At 41.6% G+C, this 26,897-nt stretch overlaps 3 protein-coding genes across 4 annotated transcripts; 1 reads left to right on the top strand and 2 right to left on the bottom strand.

Annotated features, from left to right (window-relative positions):
- Nucleotides 1-479: 479 nt before the first annotated feature.
- LOC118117578 (palmitoyltransferase ZDHHC23-A-like) lies at nt 480-3,880 on the bottom strand. Its single transcript, XM_035169918.2, has 3 exons — nt 3,762-3,880; nt 1,554-2,156; nt 480-756 (listed from the first exon to the last, which is right to left on the bottom strand). The coding sequence occupies exons 1-3, from the start codon at nt 3,878-3,880 to the stop codon at nt 480-482; spliced, it is 999 nt and encodes a 332-aa protein (XP_035025809.2).
- Nucleotides 3,881-4,470: 590 nt separating this feature from the next.
- Nucleotides 4,471-15,150, top strand: spag5 (sperm associated antigen 5). 2 transcript variants are annotated; one of them, XM_035183519.2, is made up of 25 exons: nt 4,471-4,563; nt 4,952-5,008; nt 5,105-5,221; nt 5,311-7,490; nt 7,621-7,813; nt 7,929-8,045; nt 8,266-8,358; nt 8,523-8,657; nt 8,972-9,091; nt 9,180-9,272; nt 9,545-9,679; nt 9,804-9,897; nt 10,042-10,189; nt 10,318-10,368; nt 10,707-10,881; nt 11,226-11,359; nt 11,817-11,985; nt 12,181-12,328; nt 12,653-12,893; nt 13,663-13,795; nt 14,085-14,165; nt 14,262-14,411; nt 14,580-14,654; nt 14,808-14,888; nt 14,995-15,150. In XM_035183519.2, the coding sequence occupies exons 2-25, from the start codon at nt 4,970-4,972 to the stop codon at nt 15,064-15,066; spliced, it is 4,974 nt and encodes a 1,657-aa protein (XP_035039410.2). In that variant the 5' UTR covers nt 4,471-4,563; nt 4,952-4,969; the 3' UTR covers nt 15,067-15,150. The 2 variants fall into 2 exon arrangements, with proteins under 2 accessions (XP_035039410.2, XP_035039415.2); XM_035183524.2 differs by having other exon boundaries at nt 4,495-4,568.
- Nucleotides 15,151-16,975: 1,825 nt separating this feature from the next.
- Nucleotides 16,976-18,805, bottom strand: foxe1 (forkhead box E1). Its single transcript, XM_035183531.2, is given in 2 exon segments — nt 16,976-17,740; nt 17,742-18,805. Coding segments are annotated over 2 exon segments (906 nt in total). The 5' UTR covers nt 18,451-18,805; the 3' UTR covers nt 16,976-17,543.
- Between the last annotated feature and the right edge of the window lie 8,092 nt (nt 18,806-26,897).

Below are 26,897 nucleotides of genomic sequence, written 5' to 3'. Positions count from 1 at the left end.
AAATTGCACATCACACTGTGAACATTTTATGTAAATCAAATGATAGTTGTAAAACAAAGCTTACTTCCTGTTGCCACTATTATAAATAAAATTAAATCCGTCAGTCTGTCCGTCCCCAAAAAAAAATCAAAAATAATACGGACAGACAGACGGACGAAAATCCTTCCGTCTGTCCGTCCCAAAAAAATAAAAAACTGAAAAAAAAATAATACGGACAGACGGACGGATTTTGACAGCCGTTCCAAAGGCTCTGACTTGTTTCAAATTAAATTGCCTCAAAACATGGACAACATTTAAATAAGTAGTCCAAAATGTCCAAATACAATCTTCTTTTAATTGTTTCCCACAATCAAATACTGATGACTAATACATCAATGTATCAAAGATGAGGCAGTAGAATATATGTCCTTACAAATTCTACTAAGATCATCATATCATACCTATTATCTAATAGCAACAAGTAAAGTAAATTTTTGTGTTTATATTAATTTGGTGAACTTTTTCAATGTGGACTTCTGATGTAGTTGTTGGGATGAGACAGAAGATATGATACATAAACATGTATTTATGATATATAGAGTGCTGTACCTGGACTGGCTGTAGACACCGGGGCAGTAGAAGAGAGCCGTCATGACATACTGCCGAGGACAGATGCTGCAAAGCACCAAACTGATCCCATACAGAGAGGTCAGCACGAACACCAAGAGGGTCAGCAGGAAACTGCGGTGGTTTGCTTGTCCGACACAGCTGTTTATCCTGCAACACCTCAACACAAACACACAAACACAACACAGACCCACAAGACAAAGATCTGTGAGACCCAAGCTGACCTGGATATGTTGGCTCCATATACCTGCTGTATTTAAAATAACTCAGTAGATGTAGTATTTGAAGTTTACATTTGAAGGACTATTGAATATTTCCTGGTCAGACTATCATGTGGGTTATTCTAGTTTGGTGGTAATAGATTCAGTATACTCACAGTATATCATGGTTGGTTCTGGAGTTTCTATCTATATAGTAAATGTGAATAATAAACAGGAAGATTAACATCATATATACATTTTATTCTTTTGTCTTTGAGGTTGTAAGTCTATTGCAGACAATGAAACAATTCAGAAACTGTGCATGAGGTATAAAGAGATTTATAAAACTGACATCATCATCTTTAATGTTCTTGGCAGTGTGCAGTTCAGGAAAGTGTCTGATAAAGCTCACAAACAAATAGACACCCTGTCTTCCTGGTTGGCCTGAGACAGATCCCAGTTTACCAGTTTTCTAGTTCAAGTTTACATTTCAAGACATTTTTGCTGGGAGCAGTTTCCATTTAAAAATCAATCTTTGGATGCAAAGAGTTTTTCACTTGAGCCCCCGCTCCCCAAAATGTCTGTGCACGGCCCTGAGGAAACCAGTGGGTACAGTAGGAGTCTTTGCTTAAGACATGAACGTTGTTGTGTAATTACAGGGCAGTTATCTAATCTGTCATAATTCAATATTCACTTTCATGATGTGGTGTGAAGTATAAAGATGTTATAATATCAAATCCAACCCACCAGACACAGTGGTGGTCCAGACGCTTGACGCAGGATCCACAGGTTCGACAGTGTCCGGCCCGCGGGGGTCGCATTGTTTTGCACACAGAGCATCTGCTCCACTTTTCTGTCAGGGCAGGAGGAGAGGAGGAGGAGGCCGCTGATTGGATGGATCCATTAAGATGTGTAGAGTCCTTGTTAACCTCCTCACTCTGGCTGTGATAGGAGGTGGTGTGAAACCCTGGGCCTCTCTTGGTGTGAATGAGAGATCCGATGGTGAGGATCATCCCAGCAGTCACAGTGCACAGCTGCAGATGGCTGACGTCCCCACGCGGTAGAATCTCTGTGATGAAGAGGTAATACATGTAGGCCAGAGAGAACAGCGCCAGAGTGAGGAAGAAGAGGGTGCGTCTCCTCTTGCGGTGCGTGGCGTAGTAGTACCAGAGGACCAGGCTGGGCAGAGCTGTCAGGATGATGATGCCCAGCAGGTGGTGCAGCGCTGCGGCCCGGAGCAGCAGAGGCAGCAGCACCAGGGCCGGGATCGTGGAGATCTCCAGGTTGTCAATCAGGGCCCCGAGAACAGGAGAGTGACATCCGCTGTGGGGGGGTTTGTGTCTCAGCCACCTGCAGCGCACACATTCAGGCAGAGTTACAAACACTTGAAAATAAAAAAAACTTAATTAGGAATGATGCTAATACACTTTCATTGATCAAACTAATAAGATGATATGAGGAAAAATCACATGTTGTTTTCTTATTAGAAGGGTCAGACCCTGTAATTTTAATATTGTGCTTTGGTGTGATGTCACACGTGTTTGGTTTTAAAGGGCCCATATTGTGTAAAATTCATTTTCTGGGCTTTTACTATCTGTAATGACTTGAAGGGGGTCAGTAGGGACCCTCAAAGTATGAAAACTGTCACTCCACGGACTTTTTCACTCAGTCCATTCTAAGAAATATGTTATTGAAACGTGTCGTTGCGTACTTCCTCACCCTTATGATGTCATCATAGAATCGAACTCTTCCCTCAGCCCCACCCAGCGGGTACCAGTGCAGCCTCCGAACCCACCACTCCTCCATGTTGCTGAGCCAGCAGCTTGGTAGCTACCACAGGCTAACCACAACAACAACACTGAAGAAACACTGCAGCGTGGAGGGATGCAAGGAAGAGAATGTGTCCGCGCACGTTCCTCCTAAGGACGTCACTGTTCGAGACCAGCGGCTACGCGTTATTTCTTCTGACGTGCCGTGTGGCTATGTTCAGCAACATGTCTGCTTGGTGTATTGAAACTCCGTACTGTAACTCGGGACGTTACTCCTACATTGGCCGACTGTCCTGCCAACACTTGAACAAACATGAGGACGGTGTAACTTACAGTTCAGAAACATCCTGTTGTAACCGACTGTAAACATGTGGCTGGTCTTCTGTAGCTGTATCCAAACATAACGGGACTTTCAGCTGCGTTTACCAGAGAGATCGTCAATGCGCCAGAATGAGACCGGTGATAGGCCTGGTTGCGTGTCACTCAAAGTGCAGTTAGCCAATCAGAGGAGGGGCTCAAGAGGCAGGCGAAAACAGCCTGTTCTGTCTGCAGCTCCAGAGAGAGGCAGAAGAGAGGACATGGAAATACACACTGAAGCAGTTTTTTCGACTTTAAACCACTGATATATCATATTAGGGGGACCAATACCTCAAATTAAATCCCAGAAAGGTGTAAAATATGGGCCCTTTAAATAAACTGTAAAAAGATAAATAAATGGATAAAATAAAATGAATTTATGATTAAATACATTGCAACATTAAGTCATGAGGTCTCAGAAGGATCTGGGGCCCTGGGACATTTCTTCACTCAGCCTGAAGTTTATTGTACTAAAGCAGGGATTCCAAAACCTTTGAGTCCTTGATGCCCAAAATAACCGAGTCAGAGATATGTGACCCCCATTATCCCAAAGGATATTTTAGCTGAGCTTGTTCACAAAAAATCTCCCATGTGCAATGTTTCCTGTGGTGCTGTAAACTGACCTGCTGCAACTGATGCTGTCACTCATCTGTCATAATCACCATGCATGGTTATTTACATGGTTTTATTCTAACAAGTACTTTTTTTTAGCTTTTTGAACAATTATGGCTAAATTATGATATTGAGAATTGCATCTAAATTGTATTTGATGTCTGTAAATCACCTTGTGACCCTTTTGTGTCTCATTAAAGGTCATACTTCTTCTAACCTGTTAAAGGCCTCGTCCAGATCTTCACAGTCACAGCAGCATCCGTACTGGTAGATATCACACTCGCAGCAGCACATGGGATCATCTGGCTCCGGAGGCTTTAACTTCTCCCATTTCATTATGGCTTCCTGAAGTTCACAGGGCAACTTCGTTCTCTGGAGCAATGCACAAATGAACTACACCATTAAAACAAACTATTAGTGCAGGAACATATCTATGGAAATGTACTGACAGAATCTATAACACAAAACACACACACACGATCTATAACTTTGAAAAAGCACATATATACATACATATCAACATATATATAGGAGCAATTGTCGGAATTATAGAGGGTTTACTTTACATCTGAATTGGCAGCAATATTTCATCTATCTTACTGTCTATAATGATATAAAACCACTTATCAATTAAAAGCAACTAATTAGGGCCCGAGCACCAAACGGTGGGAGGCCCTATTGATTGCTCTCTCCACTAACCGCAACAGGCTTCAAAATGCCTGTGCTCGGGCCCGTTAGTGCTATAACATAGCCCTAGTTATATTGGTTATTGTTTTATTGCCCAACCCTATCAATATTGAGTTAAGACATCAGTATCCTGTAGGGGGCGATAGGGAACTGCAGTGCGGTCTGTGTCCACCCACTGCGTCACAAAACCGCCGAAGAAGAGAAACGGACCAATAGGAGAGCTGACATTTGTGTTTTGAACGAGACGCGGTTGACGGTCGTTCTACGCAGATTTATTTTTTCCTGTTCACGTTTATAACGCTGGTTAAAAACATCCTGTGGACGCCTGAGAGGTAATGTACGTTTACACAGGTCAAGAAACAATACTTCGATTCGTGTAAAGGCTCGTAAATTAGCTAGCTGAATGGAGCTAACGTTAGCTATCGACTGTCGTTGACACAAGTTTGTTATCGTAGCTAATGTTATGCTAACTTACGTCCTTGCTCACACTGTTGAGACGTGTTGTGTTATTTCATACACACAAGTTAGCTTTGGTCACTTATCTGTTTTATGTGAATGTCCCTTAAGCCTGTTTCTGTGTAACTTTCTGTAAACGTAACCTAATGTCACTTAGCTTCCCGAGCTGGCTCATTAATGTTTATATGATTTATTTATATTAACTGTCTCAGTGTCCATTCAGCTATTTTTTACAGCATGTTTAATAGTATAATGTGTTTGCAGTTGTACAGATACAGAGACATGTCCTCCAGGAAGTCAAGTTCCACTGGGGAAGGCTTGGTAAGACATTTACACTCGTGCACAGAATACAGCTTTAAATTATTACTGAGCAAACTGAGCATATTTGATTCAAACTTTTCTTTTTCTAAATTATAGCCCTCCAGTAAAAATGGAGAGCGTACCCCTTTGCGAAGTTTGGAGAACGGGATGCTGCACCTGTCAACTCCATCATCGAGACGGAAATCAAGTGCTGACGCAGTGAAAACGATAAAAGTGTGTTTATTAGAATATTTAGAAATACTCATGGTTTTCAGTGTATTTTGTACCAAGTTCTTACATTTTCTATCAATTTTATTGAACAGGATGATGTCCCCCTCTATGCTTGTTCTCCTGAAGCCGCTTGGGGACTCGGAGATGTCACGTTTAAATCCTTCATCTGTCCTGGGGGTGAGGTTGAGATTTCGGGCTCCTCAGTGTGTGCAGAACAGAGCATTATTTTGCCTTATGACCAGGATACATCCATCACTACAACAGAAGATACAGTCATATCTGACAGTATGATTGTGGAGTCATGCAGTGACCACACAGAGCACCCCTACTACAATCTGGAGATGATAGATGCTTCTTCAGTTGACGCTGAAGCAGCTGCAGCATCCTTTTATGAAATTGACAACACTGCCCTGGCCTCTGGGAGCCTAGAGGATGAACATGCCACACACGATTCAGTAGTTTCACCCAATGACTGCAGTGGAGAGAGAGATGCCTGTGATAGAGGTGAGGTGGAAGTTGCAGATGTCACCAGACAACATGATGAGACTATTCCTCTGCCCCAGGCACAGCTTAATGAATCTTCACAAGACAACAGTTTAAATTCATCTAACGTCTCTGACTGTGGACAACTGTGTCAAGCTGATCATCCCAACTCTACCAGTGTACATGGTGTTCCTGTCCCCACCGCTGTCTTTGAGACTAAGGGAACTAAACTAAGTGATGTAACCTTCAAATCTTTTAACTGCAGTGGAGGTGAGATGGAACTTTCAGATGCCACCAACCTTATAAATGAGACTATTCCTCTTCCAACGGTGACCAGCACTTTGTCATACAGTGATGGCATGAATCAAAGCATTTTAGCTGGTGATCATGATGTGCAAAACGACAACGATCATTTAGATCACCCATACTGTTGTGATGAAAGTTCTTCATCAACTTCAAGAGGAAACCTTTCCACTGCCCAGGAACCATTGTCATGCAGCACTAATGGAATTGATGAAGTTAAACAGATAAGCTTGGTGGCACCGGATAGCGAGACTGACGGAGAAGAGGATGCTGCCTTTGGCTCTGTCTTCAAAGTTGGAGACGGGGTGGAACATTCAAATGGCACCTCATTGTCTGAGAAGACGATCTCTCTGTCTGATCACCATGCTGTGATCTGCCAGCCCCTGGATGACAACACTGCCCCTGCTTCTGTTACACAGGATCAAATCCAAGCTGACTATGAGCTACTAAACTGTCATGAGGGAAATGATGAAGTTGTTTTAGATCACCCACCAGTTTTCTACACATCTTCGCTGATCAACACGTCGTTAAATCAGTTGGATAATGAATCCAACTGTCAATTCCAAGAAACATCGAAGCACTCAATACATCCTGAAGATAGTGCGTTGCCTTCAATGCTCCACAAAACAGAGTCTTCTGACTGCAACAAATCTGTGGCTCCAGCAGAGGGTCCTACTCCAGTGGAAGTGCAGCAGCATCTGGAGATCGTCTCTCAAGTGCATTCAACGAGTGGAGCGCCTGAACCCAGTGAGGCAAAAGACAGTGCCCTTGGCTCATCCGAAAATGGACATGCGCTTTCTAATTCTGCTGAACACCTTCACGCAGACAATATCCCAGGCATTTTGAAAGCTCTGTCACAGTGTCCCTCATTAGCATCAGCTCTGAAGTTTGGAATCCTCAGTCCTGTTGTTAGGAGAATTTCTACATTTAAGACTCGTACTGATCGTGCTTTAGATAATTTTTTAGCAGACGACTCAGTTGTCGATGGTGAAAAGAGCCTGATGCCTCCTGTTATTGGTGACCCCTCAGGGTTATGGGCAGAGCATTTGGAGAGCCCCATGTCACGTCCGCTGTTCAACTCTACAGTACTGGGTTACAATACCCAGTCAGGCCCTGTCCCTGAGCCTGAAAAGGGTGTGAGTGTGAAGCCTTGTGCCATAACTCAGTCTGAAGCAGAAAAGCCAGTGCTGGACTACCCGTTGATTGCTGATGGTCCCCTTCAGCAGCAGCTCCGGCAGATGGCAGAGTTCCTCATGTTCGCATCTGGAAAGATGGGCCCAGCTGGTGTTTCTGCATATGCTCTACCTCCTGCTGCCGCCACAGTCCCATCAGCAATAACTACTCCTGCAGAATCCCATAGTGTTTGTGTGGGCACCAGTGCTGTGGAACTAGTGGACCACAGCATCAACACATCTGGCCAGTTTGAGAGAAAGAGAGAATTCACTGTGGTTGATTCCTGCACTCTTACTGACCCTCTCCTGTGGAAGTAAGTGTTGGCTGTGAATTCATTATTCAACAAACCTTTGGTTAACAGTGATTTCTGATTATGACATGACTAATTCTTCTTTCTGTGTGTTTCTCTGTCTTTCTCACTCTTTCTATCGATTTAATCCCAGTTTACCTCCAGGGAGCCTTGAGTGCTTCCCTAGAGAGGAGCTAGAGCAGAGGTTACGGTCTAGCATGATCATGGTGGAGGCCCTGGTGCAGCAGTTGACTGCAGCCCGAGAACAGGGATGTCACTCTGCAGGTCCTGCACCTTCCGAGCTCAGAGAGAAACTGGTGCAGACAGACCACACTGAACTCAGTCAGGTAAAGATGCATTCTGACAGCTCTAAGAGGCTGACTGTGGGAGATGTGTTGTAGTTGATGTATTACAGAATCTTAATCCTAATTTTCAAGTTTTGCTTTTTCCTATTCTATACAGACCTCAATGTACCGAGATCTTTATATGGAGGCTCTGAGCAGGATTAGTGATTTGGAACTGGACGGAAGTTCTCTACAGAGCCTTATTCAGTGGATGCAGGACACGAGGGTCACCATGGTGAGACACGACACACAGTGATACAACACGCTCTGGTTTTTTAAACTTATTAAGTACACTGTTGTTGCATGTCTGTGTGTTTGAGGACGTCCTAAACCTGTACATAAACTGTGCAAAATGATGTTCAATGATTTAGTTTATTCATATGTGGACAAAATATGTTAACGCACATTTTCTACGTTTGTATTTTAATGACATTTACATGTATTTTACCCCACAGACTTCTCTCACTAGTGACACGGATGCTGCTCTCTCTAACATGAAGGAAATTGAAGATGTAGTTAGAGAGGACCAACAAAGCCTCACTGTACATGTAAGTAAACATGTCTTGCATGTCTTTCTCACATGACATCAACCGCAAAGTGTTTGTGTAATTATCCAACCAGCAATTATGTGACAGCAGGTGTACACTCCTATAAGGCAACATGTTCACGTGCTTGAAATGTAGCTGATATTTGTTTCCCCCGTGTGGTTTAGTATGGTAAGATGAAGGCTCTATTGGAGAATACAAAGGTGACACAAATGCGAATGATGCAGAAGGTCAAAGATGCTCTTCACCAAAGAAATGACATGAGGACACAGATGGAAGACGCCTTCACAGCTAAAGAGGCGGTAAGGACAGTGACTCATCTGTTAATTATCATGGGGCTGTATAAATTAATGTTTTCAAGTATCTCTGCCGCAGGTTGCAACACTAAATAATTTTGAGGTTATTTGGAATTGAGTACTTCAAAACTTTTCCATGCATTTGTTGTGGAAAGATAAGATATAGTAAATATCACATGCTTTTTAATACTTACACGTTTTATGTAGCAGAAGAAGAAGTTTCTGCTCTTGTTAAATTAAATATAAATTATTAGGCAGAATCTCCAAAGTGAATTTTTGTCACGATTAGTGCCATAAAGTGTTTGTTTGCGTGTTTCCAGGCCTTCAGTGCGATGGAACAGCTCAGGACACACTGTGGCACAGAAATGTCAGAGCTTCAGAAGAGTTTGGGGTCACAGCAACAACTCCTGGCCGCCCTCAACCAGGCCTACCCAGAACAGGTAAGAACAAAAAGCATTGTAGTTTTTTATTCAGCATAATATCCTTCATAATGTGTCTAATTAAATATTTCTTTCTCCACTAATGCAGGTTGCATTAAACCAGGCCTACAGTGAAACGCTGAACTCAGCTTCTAATCTTTTGTCTGAAACCATGGAGGAGCAGTCCAGTTTGATGAAAGAAGTAAGTCCAGTATATCCTTTAAATAAAAAACACTTTTACACAGTGTGTCGTGAGTCTCAAAATTATAAATAATATAAGAAATAGAAATATATATATATATATGTGTGTTGATAAAAGAAAAATGATTTCGGCATTGTTCACCCGAATTGAGTAGTGCTTCTCCGAATTTTTCCTCACAACTACGTCAACATGAGAGCAAAGTACTATATTTATTATTTTAGATATAATAATGCTAACAGTGCTGGTGGTTTTGTGTGGTTGTCTTTTTACAGCTCTGCACAGTCAGAGGGTTTCTGCAGAAAACTGCTCCCATGCTTCTGAAGCTGAACGATAAGGCAGCAGCTGCTTTGAGAGAGAGAGACGAGCACTTCTCTGCAAGAGACCAAGCTGTTGAAGAGAAAGAGCAGGTCAGACTCCTAAATTAGTTGAAACATTTATTTCCCTGAACCATGCCACCATTTTGTGTGAAATTGCAAATCATTACGAATTTTATGAATTTGTTTATGATTTAAATTAACTTGTACTCAACAGATCGAAGAAGAATTGAACCAAACAAAGTGGAATCTCCAAACTGCCAGAGAACAGACTGGTGATTTAAATCTGCAGTTGACCATTTTGTCCTCAGGTAAAAACTAAAATAATTATGTTTCAATTGATTTGTTCCATTTCATTCTTTGTCTTTTCAAACAGTTTTAGAAAAGTAATGTAGTTTTCTTCACTATCACGCAATAAAGTCAATGAACTTTTCTGTCATTTCATTACATTTCAGAGATGGGTGTGCTGCGCCAGAAGCTCACAGAAAGAGACGAGGAGAGGGGTCAGCTGGAGAGGAAGGTGACCGAACTGTCTGCCACAGTTTCCTCAACATTGGCCTCCTACACCTTCTTGGAGCAGGCGCTTACTTCTGAGACAACAAAGTATGATTCCCACAACAAAACACCAATTAATATTTAAAAAAGGAGGCGAATGTTGTGATAGTGAAACATTCTTATCGAGTGTAAAGTTGAATAAACAAAAAACCTCACTGACAAATGTTGCTTTTCAGATTGCAGAAGTCATGGAAGGACATCCAGCAAGCCAAGGACAAAGCAAATGAGTGAGTGGTGACTAGGATTTTAAATGGGAATGAAACAACAAGCGTCTAATTTCTCTTGATAGTTGAAATTACATTTCGAGCATTGGGGACCCAACAATTTTTATACATCTTCCTTTAAACAACTTTGTCACATACTTCTTTATATCTTTTTAGATTTATTTCTAAATGTGTGCATAGTCATTGGGATATCCTCACTTCTTTTGTTTCAACTTCTTGAATTCTGACAGAAGACAGGGACCACTAGGCAACCTCCCTGCCATACTGCTACAAACAGAAAATACTGCAGCTAATGCCTGTGCTAATGCTAATGTCTGTGTTGTGTCTGTGCCCGTGTCAAGGCTAGAGACGTCACTGGACCAGTCGGAGGAGCGCGTGTCTGAGTTGAGTCAGGCTCTGGCTCAAAGTGAGGAGCAGCTCGATCAGCTGCAGACTCTCTCACAGTCTCAGAAACTGCAGATCCAGAAGCTCCAGAACGTTTGCACACAACTCAGTGGCGTGCAGGAGATGAACGAGGTTAGCCTCTAGAATGAATATGCCTTGTGGTGCAGTTTCGATTCTTTGCTTGGAGAGTTTCTGTGGTACAGATACTTCTCCCGTTTTCTTTATAAAGTGTTTCATGTTTGTTGTCCGTATTGTGCCAGAGAGGTTTGCCTGAATCAACAGGATGTGAGAAAAGCAAACATTCATCATGGAAGGCCAATAATATCATATTTCTTATAACATGCATGCTTGATTATCATAATATACGCTAACTGTGAGCATACAGTAACAGTCTTTACAGTCTGCTTTCTGCTTCATGGTGGGTCTCTGGTTTTATTTTCTGTGTGTGTGTGTGTGTGTGTGTGTGTGTGTGTCAGTTCTTACAGATGGAAAATGAGCTGGCAAGGGAGCAGGTGGTTGAAAGTGAGCGTCTGCTCAGGGCCAACCTGCAGGCGCTCAGGGAGAGGAACATCCACTGTGAGGACCTAAAGACAGAACATAGTCAGCTTCAGTAAGTTGAACTTAACAATATCCATCATCATCCCATCTTTTATTTGATAATAAAGCTCAACCTGTAATTATTTTGTTCATATTCTGCTATATCCATATGTTACTGAGAAATGTTGATGCTTTGGCAGCAGCATCCACTCATCCATCCACTGTGTTTGCTTTGTGTACCAACAGAACGTAATATAGTTCATATGTTGTGCTGGATGTTGAACATACACTTATAAACTTTTTTTTTAATTCAAATTTTGGAAGTGAGGAGGAAGTCACACATTATCTCTGCAATGGCTTTTGGGTATTTGATTAAGAGCCCTCAGTTTTTCTGTGTGCATGCAACTATATTTACACTTCAGAAAAGCTGGAGTTACTTCTAATAAATAACACGGCTTTGTCTGACAATGTTTAACAAATGTCTATATAATCAGTGATAACGTATCTCTCTGTGTGTGTGTGTGATAAAGGCTTGAGAACAGAAATTTGCAGGAGCAGCTGGAAACCACAGCATCCAGAGCCAGTGCAACCCAGCTGGAGCTCGGAGAGAAGCTGGCTCAGGCCGTCACTGAAATCACTTTGCTGCATCACACACTGCGAGGACTGACCAATGAGCTTCATGCAGCTCTCAATGACAAGGTAACGTTTGAGATCAGCAACACACAACTTTCATATGTGCCCAGTAACAAGCATGGCCAAAATTACCCCTCCACTTAAAAAAGAAAAAACTTGAGAAATGTTGACATGAATTGAAAGTATGTTGGCTGCAGCGTGGTGGAGAAAACTTTCTTTTTCATGCTGAATTCACGTCTGAAGCCACGTCTTTCTTTTTAGAAATCTGAAGAACAGGGGGACAAAGAGTTTCCAACACTCCAGCACTCGGAGCGGCGTCACCCCTCCAGCTCGTTTGTCGACCGCATCATGGTCGCATTAACCACTGAGAAGGAGGAAGACGGTAAATTGGAGACGCTTCCTGAACCAGGTACCGTAGATCACCCCACATTTAAGTCATACTTTTTCCAAAATGTAAGAGTTTAAGAGATAACAATGAAACTTGTTGTGGATTTTATATCTCATAAAAGCAGCCAGTAGCCATGTAGCTTCTATTTGAGTTTTTTATTTGACCTTGAACACAACTAGCAGCTTTGAACACCAACACAAATGTATGAATGGGTCAAGGGGCATAATTTAACCTGGAAGAAATGTATTACTCACCCAAATCCCAGTTCAGAAAGTTCTTAAACATCATTCAGTGACCAGAGTAGAAAATCTAAGTTGTAGTTCACTGTCTCTTCCCTCCCCTCAGATGTGCCTGAGCCACAGTGTGAAGCTTTGTTCAGTGAGAAGAGCGCCTTCACCCGCATTGCAGCCTTCACCCCTAAAAAGAGTTTGAGGGCAGTAGTAGAGTTTGAACCAGAAGAGGACGATCAGAGCAACGTGGCGGAGCTGCTGGCCGACCTGGGCAGCACCGTCACTGAGCTCATCAGCGCCTTGAAACTGGTGCAAGAGCGAAAAGATGCTGAGCTGGAGGAGCTGCACAACACCATGTAAGTGCTGTAAAATACTTATCAGGTAGTGAAATGAAAAGGTAATGTTTCAAATAGGAATCGAATTATTAACTCCATATTTTCATTTGATGATAATATTTTGAGTAAATCAATGTACTGCACTGTCAATTAAATGCTAGAAAATGGAGGGAAAAAAATGTCAAAACCTTGTCCACAGTCCAAGGTTTTGTTTTAGTAGATTTTTTTTATCTTCATTAAACAAAACGGAGAGAAGCAAAATAAATTCTCACATTTGAGATTGGAAACATCGAATGTTTGGGATTTTGTGCCTCATTAATAATATAATTCACAAAAAATGTACCTCTGTCTATTTTCATTGATTAATTGATTTAACTAATCCCTTTTAGCACTAGACCAATTAGCTAGAGGCCTGCAACTAACATTCACTTTCTTTAACAATTAATCCACTGATTCTTCTTCTCGATTGAAGTGACTTGAAAACCAAATGTGAAAGACAATCCGGCAACACCAACTGATAAGATGGAAAAGTCTGTACTTAATTCAGTCAGCATGGTTTGACACCACAGGCTTGGTATTGATGGGATCAATCTGTGACTGAGAGAATGTGATTAAAAACTGTGAGGAAATATAAAGGCTTCTGGATTAATATTCCCTGAAGCTCTTTTCAGAGGAATCAATGGAATTGCCAAGTTTGATTTCGTATTTGATGAATTAGTGTCATGTTACAACAGGAGTTTTGTTCATAATCTTAATCTCAAATCCAATATGTTTTACTGTAATTTACCAGCTATGGCCTGCAGGAGGAGCAGCAGGCTTCAAACAGCAAAAACATTGCTGAAGTGTTTCAGCTCCAACATCAACTCAATCGACTGAACATCCTGGTTGAGAGAGGAAATCAGGCGTTACAGCAGAAAGCTCAGGTAAGAAGTACTGTGCAATAAAATAATTCTTTATAGAGATGCTCCGATATATCGGCCGATTCCAAGTAATGATCGATACCAGTGCATTTAAAAAACAATAAGATCTTATGAAATGTATTTTAACAGTTATATGCTACTAAGCCTGTATGGAAGTGATGATCGTCGTTATATCGTCGGCTTTATGTGTGATCTCGAACGAAGATGGCAAAAAATGGCAGATGATTAATGGGAATGATCCTGTTGAGCTGATAAAAGTATTGAAATAACAAACATGTTTCTCTTTTCACAGGATGACAAAACTTTGACAACGTTATCGGTAGAAATACAAGACGTCCAGGAAATTCTAAACAAACACAAGACTGATAATAATGTAAGGCACTCAGGAAGACTTCACTCGCCAAGTTATGTGTGAAAATTACAGAGACACTTGACAGTTAACATTTTTCTGTTTGACATATTGCCACAGGAATTGCGGAAGGAGGTGGTTGAGCTCCGTCGCTCACTCCAGCAGTCGAAGGTGGAATCTCAGTTCCTGCGTGAGGAGTTGAGAAAAGCTGGTGGGGCCTCAGCGAACCCAGCGCACTTCATGGAAGAGAAGATCCAGTTATTGAAAGAGGTGCATATGACAATCACTTACAGCATCAGCCATGCATGCCACTGTGTGCATTAATTCATTAAGAAGGCATTATTCTATATCTTAAAGTACTGGCAGCCTGATCCCGAGCAAACACTGTAGGTTTAACACTCTTTTCTCTAATGTTTCTCTGTTTGGTTTGATCCTCAGGTGGAGAGACTGAAGCTGAGTCTTCAGGAGGTGGAGCAGGCAAAAGTGAAACTACTGGAAAGAGCAAAGAGACATGTAAGTGCCTATTACTTACAGCAGCAATTATATTCCTGACTTATCTGCCAGCACCCGTCTTTATTATCGTGAGACAACACGAGATTGTTTTCATGCCAGTATCTCGGCGCTGTCTTGTGAGGATGTGATCCACTGTTTTTTCTTCTCTTGCAGCAAATGATCCATCAGAACAACCAGCAGAAGAGTGAGAATGAACTTCAGATGCTCAGCAAATTGATCAATAAAGTCAGAGAGGTGAGAAATGCTGTTTACTTGTTTTTCTTTCACTTTGAGCACCGTGTCGTGTGTGTGTGCGTTGTGGCTGTTTGACAAAATGGATGTTTGTATCTTCTCCACACAGACGCTGCTGTCTTTACCAGAGGTTGTGAAGAATTGTGAACAACTCCAGCAGCTTGTCGAATACATCGGCTGATGTGTTATTTTTTATTTATGTCTATGTTCAAGCCTATTCTGTAAGTGTTCATATTTGTAGTGATTAAATGTTTATATAATCTTATGAAGTGTCTTTGTTCCTTTATACTTGAGAGAAGATGATACAAAATAAAATGGTTTACAGCAAATTTTGTGCCAGCAAACATTCTTACATGTAACATTCATGTTCACAGTAATAGCAGCACACAAGGCCGCTGTTAGATTTGAATACAATATGCAGAATAACTACATATGTGTTGCACCACGCTAGATGGAAAATAAAACAAATCAAGTGTTAGCAGTCAGGTTTTCTGAGAGATGTATTTAAGGTTTTGATTCATTTCATTTTCTGCTCTCTTATAGTTAATTGTTTGTGAAAAGTGGATAAAATGTTAATGATACTTGAATCGTGCATAAATATCATCATGACAAATTACAATATCACAAACACCTCCACCAGGGCCCAACAGTCTCCTTATGAAACCACATTTAAATTCACTACATCCATGTTTTTATTTGGGTCTGCACCAAATTGCACACACTCATAAATATCAGTCCCCTAAACCTGACTGATTTATTTTAAATTTTGTCTCCCCCATTAAGATCCATGAATTATTCTGAGAAATCGATGAAGATGTTGAAAAATCAAAGCGCATCCTAACTTGCAATGTTGAAGAAAGTGGAACAAATTATCCTGGTTATCCCCCTGATCCAGATCCACACTTAAATGTAATGGGCTCTTCTTTGAGTCATACACCACCCCTCCACAAAATTTCATGGAGATCTGTTGAATAGTTTTTGCGTAATCCTGCTAACGAGCAAACTAATGCAGATGAAAACATAACCACCTCCGAGGAGAAGAGGTGAAGCTCACTCTGTTAAAAACAAAAAAATTAAAACTAAGTTAGTTTCCCTTCAGGGATTTATTTTCTCACGTCTAAATTCATTCGGTAAAAATTTGTAGAATTTTAAATTGTAATTTAATGTAGATGAGATGCACAGAAAGCATCAGTTTCTTCCCCTTTTCTCAAGCTTTAGCACAATCTACTGTGCATCTAACCTGCTGCCGCCGTTGAGACAATGTAGGTCTGTGGTCTTCACCTGAGATTATTTGAATCTCTTTGTTTTCAATATTGTTCATCTAATTACACAATAATTGTGTAATGGGAGGAGATCAATCTTTACCCTTAATCTTGACCATGACCAAAGCTTTTGTCAAAGAAATCTTTGCGGTGTTTTGACCTGTTAACATTTGAAATAGTTTAATAACACTTTCTGATGTCAGTTATCTTTATTTAATCCACACAGATGGAACGATTGAGAAGCATTCTAGAAAATCTAGGACCCTTTCAAAGACTCTTTGTTAAACACCAACTAAAATCTATCAACAAAGCTTCTTTTCTGATAGAAAATAAAGTGTCTTAAATATTACGAAGTATTTCCGCACGCGTCTCATCTTGTCTGAGTCGGGTTAAGAACTCCCACTACTTAATTTCCTTGGCTGAAATATTGAGTTACAAGTCAATTAATTTTCTTGACTTTGTGGATCCATGTGGTAGATTAACTGCGTTTCTAAGTGCTGTGCAGATGTCTGGACACGATAATTGCGGCTGGTCACGGTTACTGCTAACACTGTGGCTCCAGACAACACTTGAAACCAGCTGAGCTGAAACAGCGAAGAAAGCCAAGTCAACACAAAAGAAACATGTCCGAGTGCATTTCTCATTCCTGCCGGTCTCCCGTCTGGATTTGTTGTCTTTGTTTTTTTGCAAACATAGTTAAATGTGGTGAACTGAATTAATCTGACGGCGAATCATATTTTTCTTTAGGAATAATGCAATAAAAATGATAGTAAGATATTACTAGGGCATATTTGCATAATTGTAATAGCAATAACACAATTTATAGAATGATATTCTTAAACCCATATAAGATTGTTTATTTCCAAAAAGATGACTTAATATGCATTTTCATTTGGCAACAAAATACATGCAAAAAAACTAAAGCTGACGTTCTTCATAAAAGCCACTTAATGCAAAGCCTATGACCACGAAACACAATAATTTATGGTAACATTTCAATAACTGCCGTTTAAACTTACTTAGTAATGTAAATCATTTTTAACTTGCACGTTCAAGTCATGGCAACAAAAAAAAAGAAGCTCGCAAAAACCACACATGAAATTAGACGAATGTTACATTCTCACATGCTGCGAAGAAGCCGTGACATTTTAAAACCAGATTTGAAGCTTGACCTTTAAGTAAATTACCCTCAGTACTGAAAAATGGATTGTTAGCTTTAATGGTATGAATCACAGTTGTGTCAGGAGAAGTGTCTGTATTCAGTCTGACCACTTTTGTCTATTCAAAAAATGTAGAACGATCCTGTTTGTGTGCAGAAATGTCTGGCTCACTTGCTGCTGTCTCCAAGTCTCTGTGAAGAACGTAGTGAGATGCTGGAATCGACGTTCTCATGATCTCAGATAGCAGACACAAACCTGTCTATATTCCCTGGGTATGTGGGGTGTCGCAGGTAACCCCCGGTGTTGCTGATGGGACCCGCAGCACTGTTATACTGGGAGAAGGAACCCAGCTGCACTGGGGAGATCCTGCCGTAATGCTCCATGGACTCTGCGTGTCCGTGGGCTGAGGCATGGAGGTGCTGTCCTGTTGCATAAGCCCTGACTGGGCTGCTGCATCCCCTCGGCCCCTTGACCTCCCAGCATGCTCGCTGGGGTCGGGTGTCCCATGAGGTTATTGATGCTGAACGTGCGGGTCTGACCTGGTCCGAAACCAGGAGGTGATGACGAGGGGTAGTAGGCAGACGGTAGCTGCTGCCCGTAGGTCGGACTGACGGTCATGTTGGAGTAGAATGAGCTGGTATATGCAGCTGACCTGGCAATCTGGACAGGAGAGAAAACTGGTGTCTCCTGGACAAATGCGGCGTAGGTGGTCAAGTCTAAGCGCTTAAACCTCTTTCTCCGCCTCAGGAAGCTGCCGCTCTCGAACATGTCCTCTGCGTTTGGATCTAGAGCCCAGTAGTTGCCCTTTCCTGGCCTCCCTGGCTCTCGGGGGATCTTGATAAAACAATCATTGAGTGTCAAGTTGTGGCGGATGGAGTTCTGCCACTTCTTTGAATTGTCTCTGTAAAAGGGGAAACGCTCTGTGATGAATTTGTAGATGCCCCCCAGAGTCAGTTTTCGATCCGGGGCATTTGCTATGGCCATGGAAATGAGAGCGATGTAGCTGTAAGGGGGTTTCCCTCGCTGGAGAGGTCTCTTCCTCCTCCGACCTTTGGGCTGCTCCTCTGTCTGTGGCGGAGGGTTGGAGTCAGACAAAGTGTCTGCTGCAGAGTCTTTCTCCACTTTGACCACCGGCATTGTCATGGACAGCTCGAAAGAGAACTACTATCAAGTATCAGGTGAGCTCTCTGCAAATTCTGTGCGGCACTGTCACTTCCACAGTCTGACGGAGAAAACTAATTTGATTCTTTACGATGGAAACAAACAATCCTCCTTCAAGAAAAATCTGTTCCTCACAACTCACTGTCTTTGAGTCCAAGTCCAACGCTTCCTTCAAGTCCTCTGCTCTTCTAAGAAATCCTGTTTCGCTGCGTGCGGCGCTCATTCAGTTTATTCCCACAGTTCGTCGTCGGGCTAAGTTGAAGAGTAAAGGTGTAACAGCGCCATGTGCGCTGTTTAAGGTGTGTGTGAGAATGAGTCACACAGCGTTACCTGAGGAGTGTATTACCTCCACACAGCACCTGAGGGGCCACACCCCCCCAGGCAACATACCTCAGCTTTATAAGGGCCTATTGTTCATGATTGACAAAGTCTGAATACTTTTATGGAAATTTCTATTAAAGATTTGTTGACTTATAGTAATGAAGCAGTAATTAATGGCCTCAACTTATGATCTACTTTTTACTTTTGATTTAAAAAAAAAAAACTAACACATTTCCCCCCCCCTTTATTTACCTTTAATGCATTTACGTGCAACTATCACAGTTGTTTAATGTGGAACCTCCTTCAGTCTATTGACCAGAACCTGTCAAAACAAACATTGTTTCCTGTTCATATTCAAATTCCCCTTTAAAGCCGACCTCAGTTTATTTTAAAAAGTCTGAATTGGTCCACGTTGTTTGGACGTTTAACACTAAAAGAGCTCTTTAGTGGTAACTTAACCTACGGGTTTGTTTTTCTACCTGGCTTCCTTGTTTGTTCTGTGCCAGTGGTTGGGCAAGCCAGCTGTGTTAAGAGATGTAAATGTTTTCCAGACAAAGGCCCTTCTGTGATTTCAGCATGCAAAATATAGCCCATAATCATAATCCTGGGAGGAACCTGAGTGACAGGAATAACCAACTCTTCAAATGGAGATCGTTCATTGAAATTAGTTTTGATTACGAATGTCTTGAAGGAATAAATGGACGTGATTAAAAGTCAAGTTTTATTTGTGCCTCAATTTTTTTCTTTTCTTTGCACAGTTTTGGTTCCTAGATAGTCTAATCTGTGAAACATTTGCTTTTAAGAAGACTTTTCAAATACTATTCAATTTCAGCAGCTCCAGTTTAGGAGACAATGCAGATGCTCCGTGCAGCTCTGGTGGTATGAAATCCTGGGACTCCCGAGGGCTCGGGCTTATCACTTTAATCTCTTAAGCAAACACAGAGGAATACATGGCAGCACACTCCCACTGCTCAACACCAGGCCGGGTTAACTCGGAGGACATGTGTCAGAGCAGGAGCGTGGTGAGAGACCGTGGGTTTGCACAGACAAACGGCCTGATGAAGGGTTCAGGATTCGTGTGTGACAGGAGGAGGAGGCGGAGGAGGAGGAGGCGGAGGTTTTTTTTAATGTTAAAATGTGAGTCAACATACCTGCAGAGTTAGTAATCAAGTTTAAATTTACTGTCATTATGTTTTTATTCCAAGAGGCTATCTAGGTCATTTAAAAATGATCTAGGTATAATCTTAAAGCCTCAGTCATTGATAGTTTGTTGTTTAGACAAGTTTTAGATTCACTAATTTGATTGTTATTGAGACTTTTCAGACAGACGGGTAAAATTATTCAGTATATGTTATCTTAATGGCGGTTTTTTTTTCATGTTTTATAAATTCTTTTTCAAATGATTTTTGTTTTTCAAATGGTTGTCGTATGTATTTGTCCTCGTGTTGCTCAGTGAAAAAATGGGCATCATCCCAGTCAGTGTGTAGAGGCCATACAAAGCTACCTGACCCCCTGTAAGGGAAAGGAGTCAGGCAGAGGCAAATGAATGAGCCACTGGATCCCAGTGGACAGTATCATTTGTCACTGGTAGCATTTACAGCCTAAATGTGAATTGATGCTAATTGGTGGATTCACTGATCCGTATACAGGCAGAAAGTGAATCACCAGCTGGTTTGATCATTTTACAAAACAAACAAAACAGAACAAGTTACAATAACTTCAGCTTCTTAAATGTGATTGACATTATTGTCAACAGTTTAGTTTTGACTGTCACACAACATGCAATTTGGATTCGTCACAACCGGCTCTGTGATGACGTTCATTACCTTTTATTGAACCGTGTGACGACATAATCAAATGAATAATACACATTTATACAGAAAATTGTTATTTATAGTCTGAATGTAAATACAATCATGAGCTGGTGTTTCAATCTATTCACTGTGTCTTTTAGTTCTCTAAGGTTGTGAAAAGGACAGTTTAAAAAACAGAAATCGCTCTTATATGCACATTAAAATAAATTAGTTCAGGTCAGATCTTCATTCTCCTACATTCAATTCTGCAGCGGGGAATTAATGCGACAACAAAAAAGATGAATAAAAGAAAGCTTTGTAATTTGAGTTGTGTTCTCAGGACACGAGGAGTTTTTTTTTATTAAGCGCACTGATCCACGTGATTGGCATAATGTGTTTGTGTGGATATTCCACTTCTGCATCTGACAGATGTGATAGACACGTAGTGGACCTCACCCTTTCGCTAAGACGGTTTTATATGCTTCATGGTTATGAACAATTAGTGGCGAGTTGTTTCTCAGCTAGCTGTTGTTACTGGAGCTCAGGCTCATAGTTGCCATAGTTTGCTTATGCATCATGATTTGGCATCTGTGCAGCATCTACTGTCTAATATTTGTTTAGGAGCCTTTCATCTTAGTGGTAGTGCCGGTGGATTAAAAAATATGGCTCATGTTGCTGAAAGGTGAACTCACTGCCAACATGTGTCTTTAAAAATGTTCTATAAACGGGTGTAGATTTCAATGGCACGGACTTGAAAAGTTCATTAGTTCACAGTTTCTAAAAGCAACATTTTGACAGTCAATCAATTCCAATCTTATAATCATTTTCTTGCTTTTTTCGTTATTTTCATTAATCATGTGTGAGATGACACTCGTAGTGACGAACCCAAAGCAGAGAAACCCCCCCACTCTCCAGCTCCCCTCAGCTCTGCAGGACGGTGTTTTAAAGCATATTTCAGCTCTTTGTTTTGATTTTGTGGTTGACAACGTGATGAAGCTCTAATTAACCCTCTGCACACAAACCTGTTGAGCACTGAACAGCAGACACACACACTTCAAACTATGCTGTTCAACACAATGTAGCATTTAGCGGCTGAAGACACAAACATTTCCCCTGAAGTCCAGTTAAAGATCAACGCTAAGCTAAAAGTAGATTTAATATTGGATGTAGATTCAGCAGATGGACACAAGATTAATAATATTGTAGCTGGTTGTATAAATAACAATTCACAATATCAACTTTACACTATTTACACAGTATACACACATTACATACTGTGTATACTAAAATGACCAGTACAGCTGAATCTTTTTATTACAAAATGTAAGAATCTGTTAAGATTTGTTTGTCTACCCTTTGTGCTCCCATGTGGTCCTTTAAGCATTCACCTCAAAGTCCTGAATTCCTATATGTGGAATTTCTGATTCTAGCCTGGCCCCACATCTTCCTCCTGAAGTGTACTTGGGTTTAGCCTGACAGAGCACATGTCCGGGCCTCCAAGGCCAAGGGCTCTGGAGCCATGCATTGATGCCATCATGAGAGGCCTCCACCTGTCCATCACAGAGCAGTGTGGAGACGCAAATGAGGACTGGAGGCTGGGACAGCTTCCCCAGAGAGCCGGGCTGCAGCCCAGGCAAATGAGGGGCTCTACACTTTACGTCTCACATATAGCTCTGGCCGTGCCAGTGAGAAACGGCTCTCTCCAAACAAAGACAAGCAAATGAGACATTTGAATTTGAACACTCGACTTTAACCATTTGGTGGCTGCGTGTGTGCAGCCTACAGGTGTCGTTCAGTACAGATAGAAACAGGAGCCCGATGAATATCTGTCACATTCGCACCTCATGGATGCAATGTGTTTGTTGAAGAATTTTGTTTTAGGATGTTACTGGTTGTCAATGTCATTACAAAAGCAGTAAACATCAATAATATCTCAAAAATATCTTGAGGAGTTGTAGAAGTGTACATAGGCGTCTGGACCTGAGTTTCTTTATGTTGTTTCTTCCCTCATCCAAAAGGTGTCAAGTATTTAAACTCTGTGGGTGTGTACCTATGTTAGAGTTGTTATGTTAAACCGGCAGGTCATTGAAACCCCCACCAGCTAGTGATCAAATATCAGAAATGAAATGCACAAGCAAAAATGCCCCATATATTTTAATCACAGAATGTTTCATTAGGATGAGGCCGATTTTGAGTCTACATTTAACCCAGTTAGGACGCTGTGGAGAAAGCGAAGGCTTCTTGTTTGCATTAGCAGCTGCAGGGGCTTGCTGAGGATGCAAAGTCCTGACGGTTGACTTGCTCCAAACCTGGGCCAGTTTACATAACTGAAGCGCTGCACTGCCCAGGAAACCTGCCGTTAAATCACACTGTGTGTGAGTGCGTTTGTGTGTCCCTCATATGCACGTTGACTTACAGGAGCACAATAAATAAGAAAGGGTGGTTTCTCTAATTCATTCAGGTGTTCAATTGTGAAGTTTCAATGGTAATCAAACATTGGACTGTTGTTTTTGTGCTCTCTCGTGTGTGAGAGTCGTTAAAGTGCAAAGCTTCCTGGTAAGGTGTGTTAGGATGACACTCTAACTGATGGTCTAAAAGATTTCTGAAGTGAAATGATGAGTACAAGTGTGTACACTGTTAAAGAAAACAATCTTGTGACGATACACCGCTCAGCATGTGAAGAGCAAACAGGCACAACGAACGGTAGTCATTCATTTACTGTGAAACATAAAACAAACAATTCTGGGGAACTATTTGTACAAATACACTCAGAGAGCAGTTGGTTGACAGATGTTTAGAGAAGAGGTTTGCTTACAGTGTAAATACAGTTAATTACAGTCACTAAGTAGGCTGTAGGTGTTCGGTGAACCAACCGGCCTTCCATAAAAAAAGGGGACATCTTCCAAGATGGTAGAAGACCTCAATAGGCTTCAGGCAAAGTCCTTATTGGATGGGCGACAGTGGCTGAACCCCCTCACACACATTTTGAACCTCAGAATCTACTTCTGTCACTTTTCAAATACAACAGCTTTAAATGCTTTCCAGGAAAAACCCGTGAAAGTTTGCACCATGAGCGTAATATGAATGATTTGAATGCCTCCCCATGCTCCACGATGGGCGTCCCCACCTTTTGCATTTGGTCGCTTTCAAGCAGCCAAGAACGTTCGTTTCGTGCCCTGTGGCTTAGTGAGATGTCGTATGAACGAGTTCCTCTGAAGCGTATATATCGGCCTTGAGGCTAAAAGATCCTGACAATTCCTTCCTGGCATCTCCTCCCTAGCAGTGCCACATTAATTCACACTTAATCTATTTCATAATTACCATGTAACTCTCAACAATCTCATTTGACCACAGGGTGTGAATAACCCAAAGCGGTTGAAATACTTGGGCCTATACCACAAGTCTGTAATGACTGATTAACCCTGTTGAATAACCGGTGACGCTACAGTGGCTACATTAATGTCTATTTGGCATTAAAAGATAAGGCTGTGGTTACTCCATATATCACTTATCAACAAACTCTTTGAGAAACAAGCTCTCAACTTCTTCCCTCAGCCCATTGGTTCCTACGTGAGATGTACCTTTTTAAATGCAGAGGACGCAGACCAAGATGTCAACTCGGAAAGACAACAAGGTTCGAAAGCTTTTGGCCGTGCCGGTGTTGATGTGCTGTAAAAAAAAACACTGTGCTTTCCGCAGTGGAATTTAAACGTCATGTCCTCCCTCCTGCACGCCCTCCCCACATGTTTTTATGTTTTTGAACACATCTGACCTGCTGCTTCTTCATCTGTGAAAGACAAACTCCACGTTCATGTCTGAAAGCAGCTTTAGTGACACTGACATGGATTTTCTGGTATTGCGCTGATAGCTCAGTGTCGTCTTCAGGCTCCATTTGAGCAGTGAGTGACTCTGCCGACTTGTTTCAGCTCTGTCTGTGTCCATGTCTGGTATCTGGTCTTTGTCACTGTTTGGCACCTTTGGATAAGGAGATCTGCTTCCCATCTTCACACCATGCTAACATCAACATCCGCTGCTCAGGAGTTGTGTGGTAGCTAAGGTGTGGGACTCGCAACTGCAGCTTTGAAAAATCTGGTTAACTTACTTTCAAATGACTCTCAATTCACTCCTTCTTTTACATTACACACATTACATGACTACACTGTGACACCAACCTGAACAATAAGTGTCAACAAATATCACCAAAAACAAGGCATTTCTGGCATCATCATTGATTGAATACATCAAGCATGGTGAATTAATCGTCTTGGGCTGTTGGAGATTATGATCAGCATTTGCCACTATTTTGTAGACAGAACGATTAATAAATCAATCAACAGAAAGAAAACATCGATGAAATGAAAGTCCATTTCATGCCAACATCAGTTTAACATAAAACGCAGCAAACAGTCCACACCCATCGGAGTCAATTAAACGTGGTCGGATCATTTTGAGCGGCCACACCAGAGAAAGAGCAGCTCCGTGAGCCAAAGCCAACAACACTCCAATCAGCGCCTTTCAACTCAAACTTATTATCACAACAACGAAAAAACTCATGAAACGTTGGAGGATGAATGTGGGATTCTAGGAAAGAGGAAGAAATCTGCGTAAAACCACATCTCGACCTAGATGATGAGACTCGAGCACCGCTGCAGATCGGTCTTTTCATTTACCAGAAGATAATCAAATCTTCCACGTTTCTGTCACTATATTCACAGGCAGTTGTGGATCAGGTTTTCTTTGTATGACTCACACGGAGTCTGACTCACCCTTTACCTTGATAGCGAGACAGTATCTGTATTGGAGCTCACAATCATAGTCATGCCCGGCTGCAAGTGTCAGGGCCTGAATGTCAGTTCTATGATCTATGTTTCAACACCTCACAGATGTCTAAGCCTGCACCTTGGCCGGCCATTTACATGAGCATTTTTATCCGTGCCTGCACCTGAAAGGATCCTTACTTGCACAATAGGAACGCACATCAGGACGGTTGTACAGTACAAGTGGAGCAGTGCACCAACAGTATTTTGTTCTCCTTCATTGACATGGATTCATTATCCTCTGAATGTGTCTGCTGCCTGACAGGAGGCGAAGAGCAAGGTTGGCTGGGGACGAGTTGTTACCATACAACGAGTTCCTGTGGCTTTGGCAAAGTATCTCCCATGAAGTGAAGCATTCGCTGTCTTTTCTCTTGAGTAGGTCGAGTGTGCGAGTGTGGAGCAGCTCATTCTGTGTGGGGGCATGTAATGGCAGGAAGTTCTGTCAACAATGTTTCAAAAATAGAACTCCTTTAGGAAAAACACCAATCTACTCTCTAGTTGAGTGTAATGATGAGTAAATATGAAACTGAAATGGCAGTAGACCAACCACTACCCTTGTGAAACCACATTTTTATGCCTGGTTTTTCCATTAAGATCGCTCAAATAAATGTGATGGGTTCTTTCTTGCGTCATGCGACACCCCTCCACCAAGTATCAAGGATATGGCAACAGTAGGTTCTGCGTAATCTAGCTAACAAGCAAACAAATGCAAACAGAAACATATCCTCATTGGTGGAGGTAACTTCTGCCTGCAGCTGGTTTAGTTTAGTCTTTCTAGCCTACAATACAAGACACATTCACCAATACACACACGTTCACATCACACACCTGTAGACAGTGCTGTTTCTATCATGCCATTCACACATGATACAGCCATCGGGGGCAATTTGGGGTTCAATATCTTGCCCAAGGACACATGGGCATGCAGACTGGAGGAGCCTGTGATCGAACCACCGAAGTTCAACCCACTACCCACTGATCTACTTGCCAACCAGCACTTCTAAAGCTCACGGATGATCTTCTAATAGCAAGAAATAACCCCAGATATGAACTTTAGAGGTGTTGGTAGGTGGATTTGTATATTTGGACAGAGTCAGGTTACCTGTCAAGCTAACTGCTGTACAAACACAAGAGTGGTAACAGTCTTTTCATCTCACTCCTGATAATAACATTTCCCAAATTGTTGAGCCGTTGCTTTATTAAAAACAAACATCACCATTAAAACAGTTCCACACCCTAGAACTCATGAGCTTATGTCCATACAATAGAACAGCAACAATTTGAAGCACTGCCTTAATGAGACAGTTTCACTACCTTTTTGATTCATTAGCTGGGTGTCCGTCTTGACTTTGTGAGTCAGACACCACATACCAATTAACGCAGCAATAGCAGGCAATTAAATATCTTAATCTACTATCATAACGTGACCATAATCGCCGCTTCAATCACGGGTATTGCGATTGCTCAGCGGTGCACAAACAAGGCTTTTGTGTGTCAC

The sequence above is a fragment of the Hippoglossus stenolepis genome, chromosome 2 (assembly GCF_022539355.2).
Source record: "Hippoglossus stenolepis isolate QCI-W04-F060 chromosome 2, HSTE1.2, whole genome shotgun sequence".
Classification (NCBI taxonomy): Eukaryota; Metazoa; Chordata; class Actinopteri; order Pleuronectiformes; family Pleuronectidae; genus Hippoglossus; species Hippoglossus stenolepis.
Note: the sequence above shows the minus strand (reverse complement) of the source record. Positions and strands in the feature narration are given on the sequence as shown.